General features: G+C 45.9%; 1 protein-coding gene across 1 annotated transcript in view; it reads left to right on the top strand.

The window, feature by feature from the left end:
• Positions 1-24,987, top strand: part of LOC142572746 (uncharacterized) — a 144,184-nt gene extending 119,197 nt beyond the window's left edge. Inside the window, exons 21-31 of the mRNA XM_075682066.1 lie at positions 1-201; positions 1,446-1,547; positions 2,094-2,250; positions 3,524-3,897; positions 7,373-7,612; positions 9,993-10,063; positions 14,406-14,505; positions 20,814-21,170; positions 23,005-23,208; positions 24,117-24,218; positions 24,885-24,987. Of these exons, the coding sequence (XP_075538181.1) occupies positions 1-201; positions 1,446-1,547; positions 2,094-2,250; positions 3,524-3,897; positions 7,373-7,612; positions 9,993-10,063; positions 14,406-14,505; positions 20,814-21,170; positions 23,005-23,208; positions 24,117-24,218; positions 24,885-24,962 (1,986 nt within the window). The 3' untranslated portion in view covers positions 24,963-24,987. The remainder of the gene's footprint in view (positions 202-1,445; positions 1,548-2,093; positions 2,251-3,523; positions 3,898-7,372; positions 7,613-9,992; positions 10,064-14,405; positions 14,506-20,813; positions 21,171-23,004; positions 23,209-24,116; positions 24,219-24,884) is intronic.
• The last annotated feature ends 216 nt before the right edge of the window (positions 24,988-25,203 follow it).

The following is a 25,203-nucleotide window of genomic DNA, read 5'->3' as shown; positions in this document are numbered from 1 at the left end:
GATCGCATCCGGACGGTGCACGAGGCGGTGGTGAGCGGTAACATGGCGCAGGTTCGTCAGGTGCTGACTCGAAAACGCTTCGCGCTCAGCCGCGACCGCCTAGGCGCCAGCCCCCTGCACCTCGCCGTCCTGCACGGACACACGGACGTGCTCAATTACATCGTCGAGCGCTTTCCCGAGACGCTAGACGGACCGGACAACGTAAGTGTGTCGCGGGACTAGGCATCGATCCCTTCTTTAGACGAGCAACAATACGTGCTTCTTGTGACTGCAGAATGTTACTTTTGCATGTTACAGGCAGCAGTGCATTTTCTACCAGCGTTCTTGCACTTCGCACGCTGTTCTCAATGAGCCGAAATTACACAAAAAAATTATGATAACTGCGTGCCTTTGGCCAGCAGTCTTCTCTAACATTAGTTGTCACTATACCCTGTGTACAAACTGGTTGTAAGGTCCACCGATTCTAGGGTCTAAAATTTGCAGGATGCCTCAGTGCTACGCGCCTGCATTCTTTGCGTGCGGCTAAGTATACGTACAGTGACAGATCGTCTTCGTTGACACGAAACCGCAATCAATAAGGGACGCCGTATATATAAGCCCCGGCAGGAGCGCTGCGTCTGGCAGGGTCACTGGTTCACCCACGAAGGTGGGAGGGCGATCCGCTTGCATGTATGGCATTTAGTTTTACGAACTGACTCAATCTCCTAACTTTGTACCCTGTAGAAAGTAGTCTCAATAGTCTCAAGTAGGCTCGCAAGTGCATCTGCAGTAGGCGATTAAGAGCACGCAATACCTCTGTCAAGTATTGGGCTGAGGATAATTCGCACAAAGTGTAAGGTGCAGCTGTGTGTCGGAAAATGTAGCCGAAGAAAGTGTGCTGTTGCTAAGTTTTAGAGTTGCAATGAGCAGGGGAATCATGGAAAACTAAGGGCTCAATTCTTAGTAACAATGTTTTCAAACCCACTGGCAGTAAAGGCAAGGAAAAGTTAGAGGAAATTAACTGTTTTTGATTGAAATGAGGAATTAATTAATAACGAGAATTAAATATGTGACAATTTTCACATTCATAATGAATAAAAAGGAAGATCAAAGTGTAAGAACGAACAACTTGTATACATAGTCGACGTGAACTGAACCCACAATGCCCTCATATACACGCTATGCGGTGGTTGCATGTTCGTTCCCATCGCAGGTGAAATGTCTTCCACTTCGATTTCCCTTTCTTATTATTATAGTTATTACGAATGTGAAGCTTAACCCATATTTAACCCTCACTGATAATTAATTCTGCGTTTCGATTGAAGAACTAAATAATTTTCACCACAACGTTCTTAGCTTGACTTTCTGCTGGCCATCGATTGGCAAATATGACGAGGCATGACGACACACTTAAGAGAATTTTGTCAATAACCAGAATAAGGCCGGGCGTGCTTCGCTTTTCGCAGGAAGGGCGAACACCGCTGCATTACGCAGCCGTCGTGCTCGAGGCCCAAAATTACTTCGACATCCTCAAAAAGGCTGGCGCCGACGAGGCCATCAAGGACAAGGTACGTAACTAGTACCACACAGGCACTCTTCCGATACGCCAACTGCAAGATTTGTACCTACGCTCGCTGTAAAAAACTTTCCTTGGGCAAGTCAAGCAACTGGGGGAACCTATATTTTAATTCGTCTCTCATCGGTCGCTTCGGGTGGTGGCTGATTTTGACGACAACGGCGGCGCGATGGCGTCCGAGGCTGAGGAGAGCGTAAAATATAATTCGGCTATTACAACAAACGACTCAAATATTACAATGTGATCCAGCGCGAGGACAATTTTTTTCCTAGCTGTCAGGTTGGAGTTACGAGAAGGAAAGGTTTATGTTGGGGTGCAGAGAAAGATGCGCTATGCCTCTCCCTCCCTCACTCCCTCCCTCACTCCCTCACTCCCTCCCTCTCTTCCCGTCCAGTGCCTCCAGTGTATAAGGTGATTTCCCGGAAATGCACATGTGTTTTCAATGCGCAATTCTGCTACGATCAGTGGGGGTCTGTAACTTTTTTCTTTTCACAACAAGTGAGGAACACTTCACCGTCGACTCGCGCGACCTTCGCAGATGGGGCACACGCCGGAATACTACCTGAAGAACCCGAAGGAGCTGAGCATTAGAGACCTGCTCGCCAACTACCACACGCCAACGGACGACGACAAGTCGGCCAAGGCGGACGTGTGGCAGAGGCCGTCCACGCCCGCCGCAGCCGCCGATGAGCTCGGTGAGTCCATGTATATAGGTACTCTACCGGATGTTACACCACGTGTTTGACTTAGTTTAAAAGATGTATCTAGCTAAGCACATTGGTTTAAGACGTTGTTGCACATTTCAAGGAGCACAGAAAATTCACATATATATATATATATATATATATATATATATATATATCCTTCAGTGTTTGTGCCACACGTGTTTGTCGCATATCGCCTATAATGAAGTTTGAATTCAGGAAGCCGTTTTTGTATAGGCCGAAAATCAGCGCCGTAAGGTCCCGGGCGAAGCTTCTGGATCATTTGGTAGATAGAGGACGACGGTTTACATGGCAGCCGGCATGTGTAAGCGGCATGCTTGACATAAATCGGCATTACAGAAGGTGTCACGTAGCTTCCGGTGCGTGAACCTCGGTCAGGCGTGCATGAGGTTCTGCGTCTGAACCACAAATTGTGAAAGGTGGCAGACGGAGAGGCAGTTACTATAGATACAACGTGCTTACGGATATAATGTATTACTTGAAGAAGTGCTACGGGTAATGCAGGGTGGGGGGGGGGGGGGATGATCCGTCACTTTTTTTTCTCCCACGTCCACTTGTTGTAGCTATGCAGTATACATGCAACTTCAGTTCGGTCTTGGCATTTCCAGCCTAATAGCCCGTGCTTAGGGGTACAGCCAAATTGGGTGTCGAGCATCTGTAGTTGCCACGAAACCCGGGCACTTGGGACATGTCTTTTTATTGCTCCACTGTTGCAAGTCCTCAGGCCCATATGACGGAAGCTGCCCTAGGGTCGCTCCAAACCCAAAGTCTCCGAAGAGATGCCACCACACGATGAATGATTTGTCGCACCGCTGCGTCACACATAAGTTTGAAACAATGGTTGCTGGCGTACCCATGTAAGAATTAAAGCTTGCGCCTGTTGAACGTCCGGTCACGAGTGTCTGGATGGAAATGCTTGCTTTTGAGTGTTGTACGCCGAAAGGCAAGGACTTTGTAGTTACGAAGTCATGCGCACGTGATCGTCCGTGCGATCGCGTTTACACTGACACACTCACGGCAGCGCGTGTGTTCCTTCGTGATGGTGTCCGTGGCAGGAGAGGCCCCCTTTTCCCAACCCTGAACAAGTACGAGTTTCTTTTTTTCATGCTTTTGGTCGCGTACTTGGCGACAAATGTTAGGATACGGGTTTATGTGGCTTTTGGTGTCGCTTGCCTCGGCGCATTTGAGTGTGTAACAGAGCTTAGGCGTAATATTTGTTAACCGACGAAATTCTTACTCGCAGAAGCGTCGACTGCCATTCCAGAAGCGCCTTCGGCGCCAGTAGCTCCCGCGGCTAACGGAGGAGTGGCTCAGCCGGTCGTCCTGCCCGACGGAAAACCGCAGCAGCAAGAGGCTGCGCCCGAGGTTACAGCGTCAGAGGCGTCGAAAACGACCAACTCAGCACCACCGGCGGAAGCCGCGACGAACGCCGCGCCGGAGGCGCCGCCAGCGCCAGAACAGGTGGCTGCCCCACCGGTGCCAACCGAGAAAGGTGTGCGACAGCCTGTCGACGAACCCTTGCAGACGGCAGTCCAACTGCCACTGGGCGAGCATGCTGCCAGTCGGGCGACGGCTGCAACGGGCCAGCTAGCGTCGACCACGCTGCCGGCCGGCAAGGTTCGTCGCGCCTCGTCGTCCCTTAAAGTTTTACGCAACGAAGAACTGTCACCCTGCCACACAACTCTTGAAGCACTAGTTCAGCGTCCTCGAAAAGCAAGCTCAAACGTTGGAAAGAAAAGAAAACAAGAAATTCATTCTGATCCAGGGATCGGTCCCGCCGTGTCTGCTGTCTCGCTAGAGGAATTGAGAAAGATTCCACTTTTTCACCTCAGTTAAACAATTTGAAATGGCAGCACGATGGAAGCAGAGGTATTCGACAACTCGTAGTGTTTCAAGCTTGAAAAAAAAATACTACGTAAATCCAGTAAGAAGGAGAAGAGAGGTAGTAAACTTCGGGTCAGGACCAGTTATTTTGTCTACTGCAACATTTGCTTTTCAATCAGACACCAAAATGGGTCCCTTCATATCATTGTGCTAAAGCCAAGTGGATGGCACTTTCTTCCTATGCGAGACTTTCTCCTCATTGCGTACATTCGCAGGACTTGCGTAAAAAAATTTTTCGTTGAGATTTTCACTGGCAGATCAGCGTTCAGAGTGAATGGCAGGTGTCTTGAGGTACAGTACGCACAAATTCCGGAGGGGGCGCCGCTTTTCGTGCCACCTTGATTCCGAAGGGAACACCAGAAGATTGAACGAACGTATAAAAAACGTAGCGATCCTGCGTCGCAGATGAACCTTACTCTGAACTATGTTTTCTTTATATACCTATAATATTTCTTTGGAAGCTCTAACGTAGCTAACCGGTCTCTTCTTTTCTTTCTGGTTAACCTCCCTCCCTTTCATTTGTTTCTCAGTCTCTCCCTAAGGCACGTTGCCAGGAGCAGTGCACACACATGCGATTTCGTGTTTTGTATGCGTGCAAATCTGTGCTGTGTCACGTTTCATTTGTTACCTATGTAAGCATATTTTGTACCCACCCCTGCAATGTCTCGCAGTGAGACGGCAGCATACGTAAGTAAAAGAAAGTGTCACACTTATTTGAGCCAATGCATGTCAGCGAACCGTTCTTTCGCGTATTCGGACTGCAATTTGACACCCTCTCTGGTCACCTCAAAGACAGGCAAGTTAGATTCGCGCGTTTTCTTCATTGGTTTCATCCCACTTACGGACAAAGCGTTTTCCTAACCTCTGTGTCCTCTTTGAGTTGTTCATGGCGTCACAGTAATATGTTATTAACTCGGTATTCTACTGAGCTAGATGATGCACATCGCATGGTTCTGCCGGCATAGTGTTATGCAAGGACGACAAAAAAAGGAAACAAGAGCACGACTGACTGACAACTTAACAATATACCTTCAATTAAATTCACTTGTTATTCAGCGATTCTAACTGTTTGCTTTTTGTGTCTCTATCTGGCATTATGCTGGCCAAACCAGTCACAATCAGGGATAAAGATCAAACGTCAATGTACTGACGTTAAACAATAAAATGACCGCTAGGCATTGAAACGTCGCTTCTAAAGAAAAAGAGAGAAGGAACACAAGTTTAATTGCAAGAAACTCTGTAGCGAAAGACGGTGTATTCGTTTGGCAACAACGATATTTGACTTTCGTGGCCATCACTAAACACACCACGGATTAGTCGAACGTATTCCTTTGCGAAACGATCAATGGTTCTTTGAGCGATTCACTGTGGTAAAGTTCCGTTTACAGAAGTAGATAACCGCATATTGAAGACAATGTATTCCTTATTGAGGTACTTATACTTTTCCGTATCTAGGTTTCTCTAGCCTCTTTTCGTGTACCGATCCCGAAAATAGTGCAGTCTAAAAGGATGAGCCGATCCCGAAGATTGCGCGCTCAACAAGTTTTAACAGTCCGCCGCTCCTGCTACTTCCATCACGCGAGCAATGATGCGATCACAGGTGGACAAATGCCCTAATTTTTGGTTTTCTTCTATCATCTTCACGACGAAAGTCAGTCACGTACTCAACTCACCCTCACGTTGAAAAATTTGCCGACTCTCCCTCGCCCTCGCCTACACAAAAATTTGCTCACCTTGGCTCCCACCCTCACCCTGACGTTTAAAAGGCTACAATACATTTATTACCTTCGGTTTGCTGCAGTTACAAGTACGCCATTTACTCGTCCCATGAGCTTAGTTGAGAAATATGATTGCTTGCTGTGCCATTCTAATTGTCGTAGCATGCCACATTGCTTTGCTCATAAGGGTATTGACTAAGCCTATAAAGATTATACGTCATTATCAACAGCATGCACTAAAAAGCCGAATAAAATACATGCCCAGTAATAATTATGTTTGTTAATGGCAGGAAGCTTAAGTTTTCCTTTACAATGTGTAAATATGGTCAAGGAGATGGAGCGTGAATATATTCTATGCTGAGTCGCTGACATATTCCTAATTAGGTGTTATCACTGTTTCTTTCTTTCTTTTTCTTTTCCAGCAAGTTTCGCCTTAATTGCTGGGGTTTCAAAGCGGAGAACTTGTTGTAATTCGGGGTTAGATAGTAATGAACTGCGTTTTATACTAATCAGCTACCTTGTTGTGCTTATTCGAGAGAATCAGTGCAACACCACGAGGTTATTGAGGTTAAGCTAAAACACTTTAGCTGCATGTTTACCTAAATAAAGTCCCTCGACGGCCTTTGCCATGTGCCAGCCGAAGCGTAAAGAAATCACTTTTGGTTTTGCTGTAGTCGAGATTTTGCAATAATAACGCAACGTCTTTTTTTCTTCCCATTTGATACAACATTCACTAGGTCAACGAACGCTATGAATGCCTGAAAGGCCTCAAACCTCAAGTTTTTGTCCCTCTCTAATAAAAAGCAAGAGTAGGAGAATTCTAGAGCGTTTAGTTGGGATAAACGAGTGTGCTGAACCATTATTATCAGTGGACAAAACAAGAAACGTCGGAGTGACGCAAAAAGAAATCTGTCACTGTTTTCACTTTCCTTGCTGCTACAGCTCCCAGTCGCTAAGTTTATATACAGGTAACGTCAACAACCACTGATGGATGAGGTCATTCAAGAGTAGGCTTCGACGTCCACCTAAGCTCGAGAGCTCCCAGTCGCTAAGTTTATATACAGGTGACATCAACAACCACTGACGGATGAGGTCGTTCAAGAGTAGTCTTCGATGTCCACCTAAGCTCGAGAGGGCACCTGAGCCAGAGCGCTTCAAAATTTCAGAGCTCAAACCCATCACGCGTACGATCTAGGTGACTAAAAGCAATATAAATCGCGTCCTCCTCTTTTAGTCTCACATTCTATTATTCCAAGCAGTGTCCCCCTTGCCTCAGTCTCATCCTCTACGCTTTTCTGAGCCCGAACCTCGCTTCACCCTGACCTCTCTATCACGTCCAGACATGGGCGCAATAGAGTGCCGTGTACAATGGCTCCGCCCCATTCTCACCCCAACCGGCACAGGAAGACCCATTGTCTTTTATTGAACTCAACTACAGGTCCAATCACCTTCCAGCCTTTTCACTTTTGTTTTCTTCTTTTTGTTTACAGAATGGGCAGAATGGCGGCGCCGACATGGTGCAGTTGGCGCAATCCTTGTTGCTGACGGGAAGAACGCCGGAGGAGGCCCAGTACCTGACTTCCAGCGTCGGCGACGCGCTAGTTGGGGCTCTCGCGGCCGTCGCCAAGCAGAGGCCTCCAGACCCCGTGGCCTTCGTCGCCTCTTGGCTAAAGCAGAATCAAATGGTCCAGGACCGGCCGACCACCAGAGCTCCGAACACCACTATGCCAGTGAGCACAACGCCGCGTATACCGCCGCCGTCAGAATTGACCTGAACAATGAATACATTTAAAATCGTTTCATCTCATTCGTTTACTTTGGGGCTCCGAAAGGATTACAGAAAGTAGTGGGATTTAACAACGTGTATACACGAGCTGACTTAGTTACAAAATCATCAAGATCATAACCCCGAATCTATACGAAAAAAATGTGGCAGCTACAGATATTGTCACGTAGTAGTGACGGTGAGGAAAGCAGCAATACAGGGAATGACGAAACTAGCGTTTTATTGGGCGAACTTGTGCCCTCGAAAAACACGCTATACTCAAAGAACGGCGACAGCGGCGATCACAGTCGGCGATTGGCGAAAACCTGATCAGCGGGTTAAGCGCGTCGGCTTTTATACATCAGTCGTTGAAAGTTCCAGAGCAATCGTTGGGACCCGCGTGTTTTTCACAAAGTTCTGCGCTATTCGCGTCGCGCATACATGCAATCAGATTACACAAGGTTCCGTGACAGACAGTGGATGGAACCATCGATAACATTCCAGAAACTTCCTATACATGCAGGCGCGTCCTGCGCTATGCGATAACTTTTGTTAGGCGGTGAAACGTGGTCTCCCGATAAAGATAAAGAAGTGCACGCATCAATATACAGATAAATGAAAATGTATTACTACTTACAAATTATCAAACGGCACAGTATGGTGAGTAGTCTAGCCTAAAAGCACTGCATCGTTTTGTTGTTGTCATTGATGAACCTGGTCATTGTCGTCATTGTCGTTGTGCTCGCAGATCACCGTGGCGATATGCTGTGTAACGTTGCCTTAAGTTTGCGGTGTCCGGGACGGTGGTGACGGAAGCAAGCAGGCAGTTCCAGCACAAAATTGTTTTCCAAATAAGAGAACCATGAAATAAGCTTGTTCTGCAAGAGGACACAGTAACATTTAGTTTGTTGTCAAAACGGAATGTAGTATATAACTAGGAGGTTCTCGTGGAGGCTTAACTTGCCGCTAAATGATTTCGAATTGTTCAACTTAAAACGCAATATCTTGTTTAAAAGGCTCAATTCGCAAAGTTATCAGATCGTTTGAAGCTATGAGGACGAACTTTAGGCAAATACATGTATACTGCCTATCTTTCCATGGAGGGAGGGAAACTTAGGAGGGGCCCTAGCCAGCACAGTTGTTTTGGAGAGAGTGCGACAGAACTCACGTGCTGGTTTTCGGACAGGATCAGTGGGACTGGTGGTCCAAACATCCTCGTTTCCGTAGCAACCGCACTCCAGAAGCTCTCGCTGCTCTGGCCCTCCGAAAAGTGGCATAAAAGTTTTCGGCATAGGACCTTATCGAAACACGTTCATTTCTAGAGAAGTGTTGTGTAAGCTTGAAAGTAGTGTTTTGAGTGGGTGAACTGTGTGTGTGAGTGTGAGCCTGCAACAAAGGCTCTCAGGCACTCATGGAGCGGCCGGGTCTTCGTCGTCTTCTTCAACGTGCCACGATATAAAAAACACAAGAGCACGCCTGCTTCCTTAAAACTATTACAGAAGTTTCGTGCTGATGGCGCGACAGTTGCGCACGCTGTCGGCAGCTTGTTGAAGAAGTTCGATGCTCGCGCTCATCTGCTCGTGCGAGCTGATTTGAGACGCAAAACGGAGATGTGCGTCAAAATAGCGGCACTTCCGGCTTCAAAAAGAGAAACGTGACTTCAGAGCCTCTCCTATTTTTGATTGTATCCTCCATTCATCTTTCCCATACTGGTTGATCCGCCGTACTTCGCTATATATACTTTGCCGAGATGCGCTGCGTGAGATGCGAGCCAAGACCACACCGCGTCTCAGGATTATTCCATGCGGTCTCTTCTCGTCTAAGGCGCCCGCGCGGGCACGTTTACGCTTATCTTATCATCTCTGCCTCGTCGTATCTTACCCACGTCCCGGATGAATCCGCAGGGGCCACTCAACGTGGCTATGAAATTTTTCTTCCGAGCACGAGACCGCGGGCTCAATACCCGACCAAAGCGGCCAAAGCCCAAACGCCCCATTTCTTGGACGTTAAGCAGCTAAGCCCTTACAATCAGGCCGCGAGTGCCTTTGAGAACGTCACACAACAGTGCTTCCCGCAGTCTCGCGCGACATGTTGTTTTATATAAATGTGAGGCATCCGACAAGGATCTCCTTGTAAAATTGCAATAGCCTGTTGAATTGGGCTGGTTGGTACATTATTGAACGTGAAGGGAACAGCGATAACGCGATAAAAACAGCGATTAAAAAACCCTTTTTTTTTGTCTGACAAATGTGTAGCTTCGTGTTATTGAGTTCGGGTTACTTCGAAGGAAAAGCAGATGTGCAAAATTAAGTGTCGTTTTCCTCTGTATTTCTCCTTTCTTGCAGGCAGTGAACTCGAAAAACCGAGACAACGAGGTAGCGTCCAGAGCAAACACTATTTCGTCTTCGGCGACAAGGTAAAAAACGCAAGGAGAAAGCGGATTCACCGGCTCAAGCTCTCGGATACCGAATTGACGCTGAGCTTGCTATTCAGTTGCTCTCTGTTGATTTGTAATATTACTGCGCTCTTACGGGCGGTCAACGCTGCTGTTATGAAACTGCAGCTGATAACGGATGTTCCTAGTGCAGTTTACATTCGCCGTTCATAGACACCAGGGCGTGCTATAATTTAATTCTACGCAGTGGAAGGGGGGGGGGGGGCATTTCAGTTGTGTTTCCCCGAGTTATCTTGTTCGTTGTGCGCGCAGCTTCCTCACACATAAAGAACTCACGCTGTTTCGGCCAATCATATCTTACGGTTCGCTCCGCTAACGTGTCACAACAAAGAACCGCGTCGGTTTCGCATATTTGATTAAGCACGTCTCCTTAGAGACGCAAGTGACGCGTAACTGCAGCTTGACCTAGAAACAATGAAGGAGTCAAGTGAAACGTTCCTCCTCTCAATTGGTATGAAACCATCATCACGCTCCACTCAATGGGTTCGGTAGCCAATGGAGGGCAGAGTTCCACCTTGCGCTGGACCGCGCACCACGGCCTTCCTGCTATAAGCGGTTCTGTGTGTATAAATTGTAAGGATACACTGATCTGAGCAGAGTGGACCGTAAGCTAAACTATTTTGGTGCATTTAAAGCACGCAGATCGCGATACCTAACCAGCTTCAGGTGAACGTATACGTTCGCGTGCTCCACGAAAAGAAAGCAACGCGCATAGCACCTCGACGTGGAGCATCGCTGGAGCGGATCGCCATTGCGCGTTGCACCTAACGACTACGCTAGGAAGCCCTGTTGACAACTTCGGTCTTTGTTATTCGTTCAGCGGTGTGTATACACGCCGAGCTGGCACTCGCAGAAATGTACCACTCCTGAACGCTTTGCACTATCGTACTCAGCTAATTTACGTGCGAGTGATTTGAAAAAGCTCGTCATTGGGCCCCCCAGGAGCTGGTGATCAACCTGTTTTGTGGCAAGCGGGAAAGAAACAGCTTGACGACAAGCCGAAACGATAGAATGAAGCGAAAAGAATGCATTTAATGAGCTTGATGTTTTAGGCATTCGTGTAGGGTAAAAATGTAGATAGCCCGTTTGTAAGCACGTTTTCTTTTTTTACGGTGGTGATGTGTATACAGCCTGACGCGTATGAATTGAAGTACGCGGTATTTTTCACACGAGCTTCGACTTGTAGTTTCTGTGACGCGTGAGCGCGCATCGTGTTTCTAGCGATCCCCCAGGGACTTGCACTTAAGCTTGGCTCAGGTGCAACGTTGTTTTTATTTTTCGTTTTTTTTTGTAGTAATATTTAGCGAAGCGATAGGTGATTTTTGGAGCGTTTCAGCTGCTTTTTGCAATGAGGTATCAGGAGAGTTGCGGTAAAGGGGCGCCGATTGGATAACCTATCAGAAATTTCTACGCATATTTAGGTACGTAATACTGATTATTTATTTCACTGCAAATCAATCATTGCACAAAAAAGAAAGAATAATAAGAAGGAAATTTCAAACAACACGTTTTGGAAATTTAACCTAAATATAGAAAAAATGCATTAATAAGATCCTAATGAGGGCTAGTTGGTTCATACTTAGAACTGAGGTTAAACAGCGCGAAAAAAGACGAGAACACAAGGAAACAAACACCACAGACAAGTGCTGAGCCAAATACCACAGCACTCGTCTGTGGTATTTGTTTCCTTTTGTCCTCGTCTTTTTTCGCGCTGTTTAACCTCAGTTCCAAGAAAATATGCATTCATTTGCCCTCCGTCACGCGACTGTTCAAGGCGAATCGGTGTTCAGCGCGGTCTAATTAATTTCCTCCGACGCACCTTGTGGCCATTAGAGACTAAACACTTACTTTGTTGGTTCGGACCGTTCTTATCATTTGCCTTAGTTTCGTCTGTAATTGTTACTCTTGAGTTGCGTAGCACTTTCTTTATTCAGTGCCTGCAGTTTGATTCCTTACGAGGTGCATGCATTGCGATGATGTATGTTTGGTTGTGAGTAGATTAGCTTATCGACCGGCTTCTTCTGTAAACCTTTTTCTCTACAATATTGTGTCAATAAAGAAACCGTTGTAGACTGGTGGAGTTGTCTCTTTCTGTCTCAGTTTCTCTTTCGTGAACTCCGAGTAATATTTACCTTATGAGGAATGCTCAGGCAGGCCCGTAATTGCTTCATTGAAGCACACTTTAGGTTTATTTCTAGTATGCTTGTCTCAAATTATTTCACGCATTCTGTTTCTGCTATTTAAATATTTTCTGCTGTAGCAACTCAAAAGAGAAACTCCACAGCTACGAGTCTATTTCGTTGCTTTGCTAGCTAGGAGCTTTTGGTTCTTTCGTATGCTGCGCATTTGTTCTGTTATTACGTTACAAGTTAAGTCATTTATTTTTTTCGTATGCTTTTATTTAGCTTGAGTTCGAACATATTTCTTTTTTTACACTATTCATATGTTGCATTAATTACGAATCATTTATTTGTAGCAGTTCACTGAGTGTTTATTTCTATTTATTTGTTTAGGCGTGAGCAAGGAACAACAGAACACAAACATCGCACACGTAGGACGGTCTATCATGACTTCACTCTTGTGCATCCTTGCCTCAAAATACCGGCCTATATTGACGTAGTAGCGTGAAATATGTCTGCTTCCACACGAGTGACTGAGTGTATCGTCTTTGACTTCAAAGAGTGCGAAACAGAGTATTTTGTTACCTGCGATTCTAGTTCACACTTTCATATAAAACGGCACACGAAGCTGATGGTTGATATACTGGGAACATTGAGAACGAACCAGCATTGTCAACACACACACACACACACACACACACACACACACACACACACACACACACACACACACACACACACACACACACACACACACACACACACACACACACACACACACACACACACACACACACACACACACACACACACACACACACACACACACACACACACACACACACACACACACACACACACACACACACACACACACACACACACACACACACACTACGTTGACAAATAAGAGTCGTTAGACTTTCCAGGTCTTTCTTAGCCGGTGCGTCGTCCTTGTCGCGATTTTATTATTGACACTACTTAAGAGCTGCAGCTTCCTGCGGTTCACGAAGACACAGCAGCGAGAGTGCGACAACGTTCACACAGTCATATTGGAGGGCTTTCTCGGTGAACAGTCAGTGCCTATGCTTAAAGAAAAAGAAAGTGTCGTGTCAAGCATTGCAAACTGTTCTCGGATACCATCCATCTGTCAGAAGCAACAGCAGATGTACCCAAGTTAATGAAAGAGAAAGCGTTTTTTGAAACCATAATTAAAATTGAACTGTGCAAGTGAATCATGGAAGTGTATTCTTTATACAGGCATATATCTGAATAAGGGTGCTGAACAGTGAAATTAAGAGCCAGATTGTCACTCTCTAATACTTTTCTTGTCTTTTTGTATTTTATTATTTTTTAAATTTATTTTTGCTATACTATACACTATACAAGAGCTACGCTAAACTGCCAGCTGCACTTTTCTGAACCTCAAAAACGCTACGACAAAAAAAAAAATAACCGATTTAATACGCCCGGTGCCTGTTCTGACTAATTCAGTCACTTAGCTGCTCCTTTTAGCCACTTTCGCAAGAAAAGCCGTGCGGAAGTCAACACGTCACTTGTAAGCGACCAGACCGAAAGTGAAGTACTGGTTCGTGCGGGAAACAAATCCTAGATAAGATAGGCACAGCGCTGCGTGTGAGAAATAAGTAATGGTATTCAGCAAAAGGGGGGAAATCAGAACAGACGACAGTGACTTGATAGTGCACTTGCGGTGTTTGCGTGCATTGAGACAAAGAACGAGGAAAGGCAAGAAGATTGACCAGACAGGCGTCCTATTGGCTAGCCTGCGCGGGCAGAAGGTGAGGAACTGAAGGAAAGAAGGGAAAGGCGAAAGGGAAAGGAAGTTCACGCTCGCAGTAGCTGACGCAGGGTGTCTGTAACTAATAAAGGAAAAATCAGACATTCGCCCATTCGTAGCACTTGCTGCAGTAAGAGTGTCTATAAGAGTTGTGTTGATTTCAAGAAAGCAAAGAAAGGGTAATAGGGTGACACATTGAGTTACACTTGCACAACGTATAGGCTTTGTTTCCAAGACTCGCACCAGAAGTGAATAGCAGAGAAACATACGCGCAGTTTTGAAAGAGAAGCACACGCACATCTGCAATTTTGGAAGTAGAGTTAAGGAAACCTTTCGCGCAAGGTTTCGGTGACTGGGTCCCAGCGTAAAACTTTCTGGTTTCTAGCGACGACAGCCTGAGGAGAGCTGGCTTCACAAACCCTTTCTCCGAGGAGGCTGCCATCGAGGAGACGGAGCACTACATGGACGACTACACCCGGCTCAAGGTGAGACGGGAAGAAATGACGCGAAGCGCTGCGATTTCGCACCCATGGTTAAGGCGCATTGAAAATGTGATAGAACTCACCGGCGGCAGTACTGACAGCAATCACGGGCATTCACGGCGGTGATTATAACAAAGCTCGTGTGATCAATTTCGTCGAAAACGGCTGCTTTGGTATCTAAAAGCGACTACTTTCGTTAAGTCGTTCACGATTTTTCATCTACGCTACTGGAGCCGCAACACTGTTGAACCAATAAGTGGCGCAGGAGCAGGACGTCAGTATACTCTGACGCTTATTAGGTGCCGATGGCGGTGCGAACAAACATGAACAGCACCAACAGCGCCACATTGCGGTGTGCTGGTTGGCATGTCGAGCTCGCCAGTGTCAACAACAGTCGTAGTTATTAACTCACCGGTCCCGTGGTCAGTAGCACGACCCCTTTCAATCGTCGGTGTCAAGTGTCCACTTAGTTGCTGATGCGGCATGATGAAAACGTCATAAAGGATGAGCAAACAACAGGACAGATAAATGTAGGCATTAATATTTTACGTTTGAATCCGTCTATTTCGTGCCCGTGTTTGGTCTCGTCTGGTACGGTGTGGTTCAGCACAGCCCTCGTGTTTCACTAGTCCGCACGCTCTTCTCGCTCTTACACTGTTTTCATCATGTTCCCGGCATTGCGTAAACAGCTTGCTGCAAACTTATGAGCACATTTGTGATAGCGATACATGGTTCAAATTGCGTTTATTTTCGACAGAACCTTTTCATGTAAGGTTTTCTCATGTAGTCTTGATTCCTCTATACACGATTCATTCACCGCTGAGTTCACACGGACTTAAAGAAGCGCAAGGTCGGTTGTAGGCCCGCGTATGTCAGCTTCAGAACACGCGCTATAAGGTACCATGCTTCAAATGAACTTTTGGCTCGGGGCATTTGTCTAGGGGCACTATAACGTAAAACTATTCCAATATGTTTTTATTCCAATCTCCTGACGTCCAATTTACGTAACCTCTGACGCAAGCATCTGTCGTTGACCCGCAGGGTTCTCTAAACAGACCAATCAAACGCTGTCCTCGTTTATAGGAGCTCACTTTTCTTGCTTTCAAAACAAATAACATTGCCTACATTGAGCGGTTTTTCTTATTGGCTGGAAAGAGGCGAAGAACACGCTCAAATGGAGAGGGTTTCGATGGGGCCGAGCCAGCCCACTGAAGATAAATAACCGGATGAAGAGGGAGGTGCCGGCGTCTGTGATTGGTCCGCTTTCCTTTACTTAGCTTGCGGTGGCTGGTCGAAAATCGCGGCGGCATCCAACAGAAGCTTAATAATGACGCTAAAATGGATCCTCAGCAAAGAAGAGTGGGCAGAGCGATATGTGCCAAAGGGCTCGATAACGCTATACGGCCACGCAAAAAGTGTTTTTTTTTCTTTTTTTTAAATAAGCAAATAAGCTCATGCTCTCCGGTAGGTGCAAGTATCCAGTGCCTGAGCGATCGGCGGCAGCCATCTTATATTTATTTCGGAACGTTGCAGCCTCCGGCTATTCAGAAAAAAATCCGGTTTTGTCTGGCATATTAATGCATCTTTGACACGTACACGTCACTTTGGCGCAATAAGTTATTTGCGGCTTTGTGACGTCGGGTGACGGAGAGTTGAAGTGGGTGCAGCCTGAAACTTTTTTGACCAATGCTGGATGGATAACGGCGAGAAGGCATCGGATCAGAAATAATTTTTTGTTGTTGTTGTTGTTGTTAGATCGAATCATGCATAATCAGTTAACCAGTGTGTACACGTCCTGTCAGATTGGGAGCTATTTCGGTTTTCGTGACGTCGCATTACAGACAGGGAAAGTGGGAGTAGGCCAAAATTTTTTTGACCAATCGAGAAGGGTTGATTGCACAATTGGAATAGAAATGTTTGGAATAGCTTTACGTTATAGCACGCTTGCGCTAGGACAAAGAAATTACTGCAGGAGCATTTGCGGGCAATCTTAGTTACCTTTTCATGTGCGAAATCATATCTGCAACGCAAGGCAAGTTCTTAGTTACTGCAATCGCCAGCCTAACGCAGGTGGCGCAAGGAAAAAGCGAAAACCAGGTGATTTATCTATCGGCGTTCCTTGTTAAGAAATATAACTTTCTCACTCGACAGTACATGGTCGCATTGCTAGGCTTCAGTACGCTCGCTATCAAGAGAGGGAGAGAGAGCGTCACCACCAGGTAACCAGCCTCACTTGCCAACTTTGAAACGAGGTAGGAAGGACCAGCACAGTTCGTGCGTGTTCTGTTGCGTTTCTAGGAAGCGACACACAATTAACGCTCCATATCGAACTTTTTTCTTTCACGGCATGAATGTTTGTTATTACAGTTTTTTTTCCTTTCTTCACAAGCGTACAGCAACAATGAACAAGCGCTTCGCATTTACACTTCCACCACAAAGCCAATGAATGCTGTAATGTATCGAATATTTGGGAGCTTGTAGTTGCGATAAAAATGAAAACTTTAACGTCAAGGGAAATTCCTGGGTAATTTTGAACTGACGCCTTGTTTTTAACCCGACATTAAGCGATAAGCGTGTGGAAGAGGAACTATAAAGTTTGTACACTCAGTTTGTTCCAGTGAATGTGGATGCCTGCGCGTTCGCACGACTTCACTTAACACGCGACACAAAGTGCATCAGGAACTGACGAACGCACGTTACGCACCGCTTTGAACCTGAGGAGCAATAAGAAACATTAATTAGTTTGTGTACACTCAAGTCGTTTCGGTGACTTTTCGCGTACGCTGCGCACACCGCTGCCAACCTCTCAAGTCAGTTTTCCCCTAAATCGGATACAGAAAATTCCTATACATTGTAAGGGTACAGTCGGTCACTTTGTCAATATGTTATCTGTGAATATAAACTTTTCTTTTGTTATCTGAACCTAGTACAAATTTGTAGCTCATTAACTTATTTACAAGGTCGTTTTTGTAAGTTTAAATAGTGAAGTCACTCCACTCAAGCTGAAATGGTGTTGCAGTGCAAGTTGTTCTAACCGGAGTTCTTCCTGCTAACAACACAGCCTCTTTGCAACTATGTTCACAGAGACGTCAAACATGCAAAAAGAATGTGAATAACGGCAAAAGGCCAAGACTGAACCGGAACCTCTTTCAAATTGTAAGAAACCTGGCACTGGACGACGCCTCTAAAATGAAGCAGTTTCAAAGTTGTGCCACTTCACGCTCCAATATAAAGTATGTGCAATAAATATTCCTGCCGTGCCGTGACGTAATGACGTAGCCTCACCACGCTTACGCGCTTACAAGTAATTTGCAGCGAAGCAAGCGAGATACGCGTCCAATTTCAGTTTTTTTTTCTATATACCTTAACTCAACCAAACACGTGACCACTGGGGCTGCAGTGCTATTCTGTAAAAATTTAGTCAGTCTGCGGACGGTTCCGGGTGAGTATGCGTGCATATAGGCTACGCAGATGTTTAGACTGTGTCTTCCAGACTTCAGTCATGTTACCACCACTACGTGCTATGTCGCAGAATCTGTCATTCTATGGTCGAATGCCTCGCCCGCGATCAGCCTTCATCAGAAGGTTGAGAGAAATCATCCGCCAAAATGGTGAAAATTGTTAAATGTGATGTCCGACGATTTAATAATTGTCTGTTTTATGACCCAATCTATCACAAATAAAATTGGAACCTACCTAACTCAGCGAGCACATACGCGCAAACGCTAAAGTTGCCGGCGTGCATCACGCGTCTTATCAAGAGGTGGCGCTTCATGCCTATATTCGTCGTCGTCGTTGTCATCGTCATCATCAGCATCAGCATCATCATATGAGGCTGTCAGTTGCCGCTCCTTCCATTCGAGCTGTTGGACGTGTTTCAGAGAGGAAAGCTTATGCCCACCTGGCATCCATATCTCTTATGGCAAAGCTAAACCTGAGGTAACCTAAGGTAACTCAAATCACACCACAAAATAACAAGCGATAGAACGAGAATCAAGGTAGGAGAAAAGAGTTAGCACGACTCTAGTGTGAGTTAGTTGGTTCATGACCTTGAAGCAAACTTTGACCAGCGCGAAGCAAACGAGACGAAAGACGAGGAACACAAGGTACACGTCTGCGTTTCTTCGTGTTCCTCGTCTTTCGTCTCGTTTTCTTCGCGCTGGTCAGAGTTTGCTCCAAGGAGGAAGGAATTTTTGGCATCTGGAGCAAGATGGAGGATGAACGATAATCGCTTGCCCTGCTTGTTGAAGGTGGGGTAAATCTATCCGTATGAACCATGCCTTTCTTATATGCATAGCACCCTGCAATGATGACGTTATAACGACGCTATATAAGGACAACTAACCAGTCAAGCTCCATGATATACAGCTCTCTATTACTGCTGGAGGCGAGTGAATGCATGAAAGTGTCGACGTTGAAGAGCAGTGCGCAGGTTTGCAAAAGTTTGGGATTAACATTGATAGTTGTTATTCTAAAGTGAGAGGCATGCATTTTGGAGAGACAATCTATTGGCTGTGAGTAACGCCAACAACGTTCCAAGATAAGCGGCAACCTCAGATTGACAGCAGCGTCGAAATTTCGGGCATTCTCTTTCGATAGCGCCCGTTGTACTGAAAATATTATCGTGCTCGTTGACTAATAATAATAATAATATTTGGGGTTTTACGTGCCAAAACCACTTTCTGATTATGAGGCGCGCCGTAGTGGAGGACTCCGGAAATTTTGACCACCTGGGGTTCTTTAACGTGCGCCTAAATCTAAGCACACGGGTGTTTTCGCATTTCGCCCCCATCGAAATGCGGCCGCCGTGGCCGGGATTCGATCCCGCGACCTCGTGCTCAGCAGCCCAACACCATAGCCACTGAGCAACCACGGCGGGTTGCTCGTTGACTAGCGCGCTAAAATTCTATAGCATGCTTCACAAGGCATCGGGCAAGACAGCGTATGGTGGTGGTGCATTTAATCAAGCGATCGTTATCGGACATCCGAATGGGATGATGCGTGAATGCGAAAACAAAACATGTACAAAACACGCACATCCGGCACTGCATAATTTGTTTCTAAATCTGCAACAGTCAGCATTAGCTGGTGCCAACCCGTCGTTTCTCCAATCGGGGACGTAACAAGGAGCTAATGTGCAATATTGGAAGTGCTATCACCCTCTCTGTATCGATTTCGCTCTACTCGTTACAAATTTGTTTATGACGGAAAAATACAAATGCTTTTTAATGTGATGAGCATTCTTAGGGTATTTGACGGAATTTCCGAAGGATATCAATAAATGTATGTATGTATGTATGTATGTATGTATGTATGTATGTATGTATGTATGTATGTATGTATGTATGTATGTATGTATGTATGTATGTATGTATGTATGTATGTATGTATGTATGTATGTATGTATGTATGTATGTATGTAACCGTTTTCCCTCCAGCCTGGGTCACAGTGTACTCCCATGGTCGAATGGTTAGGGCATCAGGCTGGCTTTGCTGAGGGAACCGAGTTCAAAACCAACCTCTAGAACATCTTGGGTCACTGGGTATGTGGCACTGGGTATGCTCCGCTCATCAGTTAATCCGTTTCACGCCAACTTGCGTCACTGGGTATGTGCCACTGGGTACGTGTCGCTCATCAATGACAAAAAAATAATGACAGCGTTTACGTGGTGCTTGGGCGCAATCGAACGTCATATACATCGTCATAGATATCAATCGCCATATATATTCATACGAATTTCTCTGAATTTCATACAAGCGCACCGTGTGGACTTCGTGGCGGCGCTGCTGAAGGACCCAGCATGCCCAGCGTGAAGCATAAGAGAGGAGCCCGGCTGCGTACACACATCATATATGACGCGTCTCTGTGGTGGCAATACGTTGCGTCGCTTCCTTGCTACATTACTAATCGCACTGCTAAGCAATTTTTTTAAGCGTAGCTGACTAATATAAGACGAATTTTTGCGGCGTTATATGTCTGTGTCTGTCTTCATTGATCGTTGTTTCGGCTAAGCCTAATGGGGACCGGCTAGAGTTGAAAACTACTTGCTCCCGACAATGTTCATATGTGAAACAGCTGCCTGAGAATAGCATTCAGGTGAAGTAACTCACTCGATTCAACTATGGTACTTTTTGTTGCGTGCACGAAAAAGGTGGCGTTAAATGCAGATTGTGCTCAGCAGTGTCCACAGAAGGTACACGTGTTGCGCCAACATTTCTACTACAGACAAGAGTGGGTAGTCAGACGGATAAACACTTGAATTGACTTTGAATTCCGCGCGGGCGGCTCTCCACCTTGTTCGTTCGTGTAGGACGAAGAGGGTCAGACGGTGCTGCACTTCGCCGCCTCGCACGCGCACAGCGAGGGTTGCTTCTACGCGCTGGTGCGCCAGGGCCAGGCGCTACTCGCCGAGAGGGACTCCCGTTACCGGACAGCGAGGGACGTGGCTCGTGAGGCCCAGCAGACTGACAACGTGTTCGCGCTCGACGCGTTCGTCCTCGACGCCTTCCTGGAGCGCCGAGCGGGGCTGCTGCGCGCGCTGGCGCATCGAGGATACGAGCCACTGCTGCACGCCGCTGACCGCCACGGGCGACACCTGACGGCCGTGCTGGCTCAGTTCCAGATGGCCGATATGCAGGCACTCGTGCACGACATGGACGCATTCTTCGTTGAGTATCCGACCCTCTTCTTGCGATAACTTTGCCGTCCGAAGTCGGGGCGGAAACATTATAAGCAGACGATGAGGCTGCGCTCCCATTGGCCTGCTCCGAGTAGGCTTAGTAACAGCTAGAGCCACACCAATTCGTTGCAGCTGTATCGGTTTACCTTCAACTCAAGGTCTTCCCCATACAGGACACATATAAATGCTAATCGCCATTGCGATCCCTTCAAGCACGTTTCCGCACCCAAAGACGTATTAAAGTGCTTTTATGGCCGCCTGTAAAGCGCGCACCACAACATAAGGACTCGTATTGCGGAAGAGCTCACGTTTAGCACTCCGCACCCAAAGACATTCAAATGCTATTATGGCCGCCTGTAACGCGTGCACCACAACATAGCACCTCGTATTGCGGAAGAGCTCACGTTTAGCACTGGTTGCTTCGCATATTGCGGAGCCCGGAAATGCCGCCGGCAGTGCTCCTGGAGCCCAAAGATTGATTACAACGAATTTCGCAACTAGCTTAACGACGTTTTAAATGTGGAGAATTTCTAGGCGAACATTTGCCACTTTGACAGTATCTAGCTGTCTATCTAGCCGCCTACGTCTTGGTGCCCTCATGGTCGTTTCGTTAACTTGGTATGTACCAAAATTGGCATAGTATGACAAGAGTGCATGACGAACATAACTGATCGGTCACGACATGAATGTCATGACATACATGTCATGTACGTCATGAAACAGCCGCCTACGTCTTGGTATGTACCAAAATTAGCATAGTATGCCGAACATAAATGATAGGTCATGACACTAATGTCATGACATGCATGTCATGTAGGTCGTCATACAGCCGGCTACGTCTTGGTATTTACCGAAATTGGCATAGTACGGCAAGAGTGTATGACGAACATAAGTGATAGGTCATGACATTAATGTTATAACCGGCATGTTATGTAGGTCATGAAACAGCCGCCTATGTCTTGGTGCTGCTCTCATTGTCGTTTCGTTAACTTGGTAGGTTCCCCGCACACTGCTTCGCATAACATCGATTCCCACAAAGCGTGGGATCTGCCGGTTTTTTATGTGTATTTCGTTAAACATAGTGTAACCTTTTCATATATAATGTCTCTAAATAACCCGTCTAAATAGCAGACAAAGAGCACATCCAATGACTAACAGCATCGCTAGTAGTGCTATTAAGAACGAAGTATAGGAAGTGATGAGGATGAACCATTGTTTTGTTACAGCGAGGGAGGGAGTGGAGATTTACGAGGGGTGAGATGGTAAGGAAGGAATGATTGCGCAGATAGCTAAAATTTCATGTTCCTGGTGAGCCGTCACAAATGAATTAATAAAACAAGGCTAGTAAAATATCTATAAAGTGCTGCTTCCCTATCGTAGCCTATTGCGAAGTTACTGGAGGACAACTTATATAACAAGCGTATCTGACAAAGTGACTGACGTCTCTCTACCTTCTTTATTATATTTTGTAGATTTTCTCAAAGGCATCTAAGTCAAAGAAAAATTTTGCATAAACTTTTGGTTGGAAGAACCTGGGCACGTGTTTTGTTGCCATTTGTCAGAAGGGTTTTTTTTTACGGAGTTCAAAGGAAATAGTGTACTTACTCAATTTGATAATGTTGTGTTGTTGTCGGCCATCTGCGAATCACACGCAGAAAAGTGCACAAATTTACTCACGAGCTTTCTAGTCGTTAGTGTTGGAAGGAAAACGAGGTTAAAGAAGGAAATTCTGATTTTTTTTAGTATCCAAGGATAGAGAGCTAGAATTGGAAATGCACTGTAGCAGCTCAAACTGCTCTCTCTCCCTCTGATGCACTCGCAGAAAACTCGCGAGGAGCTCCACGCGTTTGTACGTAACGGATACCTGGAGGGTGTTCAACAACTGGTGAAGCGTGACGTCAGCTTGGTGACTGCCAAGGGCACCAGAGGACGCTGCGCACTGCACGTTGCCGTGCTCGTTGAGAACCCGGACGTAGTGAGACACCTGGTCAAATCATGTCCAGATGCACTTCACGTCGCCGACAACGTACGTATCCTGAAGGGACATTTTGCATTGTATGTGTGGGCTCTAGCGCGCATGCGTGCGTGTGTGCGTGCGTGAGTGCATGTGTGTGCGTGTGTTTGGGGCAGGGGTGATTGTGCGCGAACCTAAACGTCAAAATTAAGTGTAAAATAAGGGTTATATTTGCGACAACCTTACTGTTCCTAATAAATGAAAAAGTAGATGAAAGAAGAAAATGCAACTTGCTGCCGTTGGGAGCCGGACCCACAACCTCTGCATGGCGCGTGCAATGCTCCGCCAATTGAGTCATCCTTACAATTTTGGAAGCATGTGCATACATGTGTTGAACGTAGCCCTGTTAGATTTGCAACCCTCAATATCGGTGGGTCAGGCTCCCACTGTGCCAACCGCTGTGGTTTCGGCTCCCACTGGTGGCAAGTTGTCTATACTGCCACTTTTATTTTCATTTGTCCTTTCTTAAAATACGAAACTTATGATACGAATTTATGACATCTTATGATACGAATTTGTATCGTATGACACGGTAGAATTGATTTTGCGTTCTACAGTATATCACAGACACTCAGGAATGATGAAAGCATACATATGTCAAATATATATGTGCCGCATACCGAATCTTTTGTGGTAGAAAGCAGTGGTGTTGTGTTATCGAACTTAAAAACAGTTCAAAAGCATGCCAAAAATTTAAAAAGCGAACAAATCGCTTACGTACATTCGCGTACAACTAACATGTTTCGCTACCTACTACGTTTATTGTGGAGACTGTAACGAATATTAGCGGTTGATAATGTGACTTGGGTATAAAGCTCCAAGTATGCTGCACGACATACAAAGCAGAAAATCTACGGTTGCTAGAGCCTACGTGCGTTAGACAAAATGGTCTCTGTAATAAGACGAGCTTCCTCCTTCAGATGGGAAGGACGCCACTGCACTACGCCATGGCGATGCCCCACGTGACCACCCTTGGCCAGATCCTGGTACAGGGAGGGGCCTCGCGCACTGCCAGGGACGTCGTAAGTTGCTTCAAATTGTGACTGCACGAAACTATGGAGTAGCGGAGCTTAAAAGCGTCCTTGACATAAGCGACAAAGACCTGACAATGACAGTGTCATTACACTGGTTGCAGTAGTTGCGTGTCATCGAGTCGCGTTCGACTATTGGTGACACCGTATAAACATAAGAAGGCCTAAAGGATCTGCTTAAGGTAGTTCCTTTAAGCTCACTGAGGCGCTTCTTTATGGCTTGAACGAACCTCTCTTATACATCTCGTGCGCTTGTGTACCCCATGTTTTCGTACTTTCAGCTTTAGCGAGCAGTAAATTTGCGTTTCATTGAACCGCCACACCGCATGGCACGACCAAAATAAGAATGTTTTAGTTTCATGAACTTTGCTTTGAACGAACGTTCGGGTTTAATCTCACTTAAGATAAAAAGATTAGTTTTCTGGTTGCCACACTGGTGGCACAGAAATACTAACTACCGTGCCCACTGATATTCCTTTAAGTACACGACCAGTACATGTAAGTATATAAGTATTTTGTCAACACTCACGTCAGTGTTCCAATTGAGGAATGCAAGACAGCTGACTGTTCATTATAGTAGTTTCCACAAAAAGAGTGAAATGACGTTGGCAATTATGCTGCTGTAGAACAAAAGTGAGTTCATTTTTTTTTTTTCAGAAAATGCGGACACCCAGCTACTTCTTCATATACAAGCAAGAAATACTGAAGCTCAAAGAAGAGGAATCTCCGGACTAGGCACTTCATTTCTAAATAAAAGCAAATTTTCTACGTTTATACGCTGGCGGTCCGAGTATGTAAAAGGTAGGATTGCTTCATTTATATACGAAGAAGCTTAAACCATCATTCAAAGAAGGACATAGTTAAACAACGTATTTGCAATCATAGCCTCGGTCGAGACGAGAAGGTGACTGTAAATATATTGCTACTTTTTTTGACAGGGTGCACTCGGGAACTACGCTAAACCTTGTGATAGCCG

The sequence above is a fragment of the Dermacentor variabilis genome, chromosome 2 (genome assembly GCF_050947875.1).
Source record: "Dermacentor variabilis isolate Ectoservices chromosome 2, ASM5094787v1, whole genome shotgun sequence".
Lineage (NCBI taxonomy): Eukaryota > Metazoa > Arthropoda > Arachnida > Ixodida > Ixodidae > Dermacentor > Dermacentor variabilis.
The sequence above is the reverse complement of the archived record's forward strand: the minus strand, read 5'-3'. Positions and strand labels throughout refer to the sequence as shown.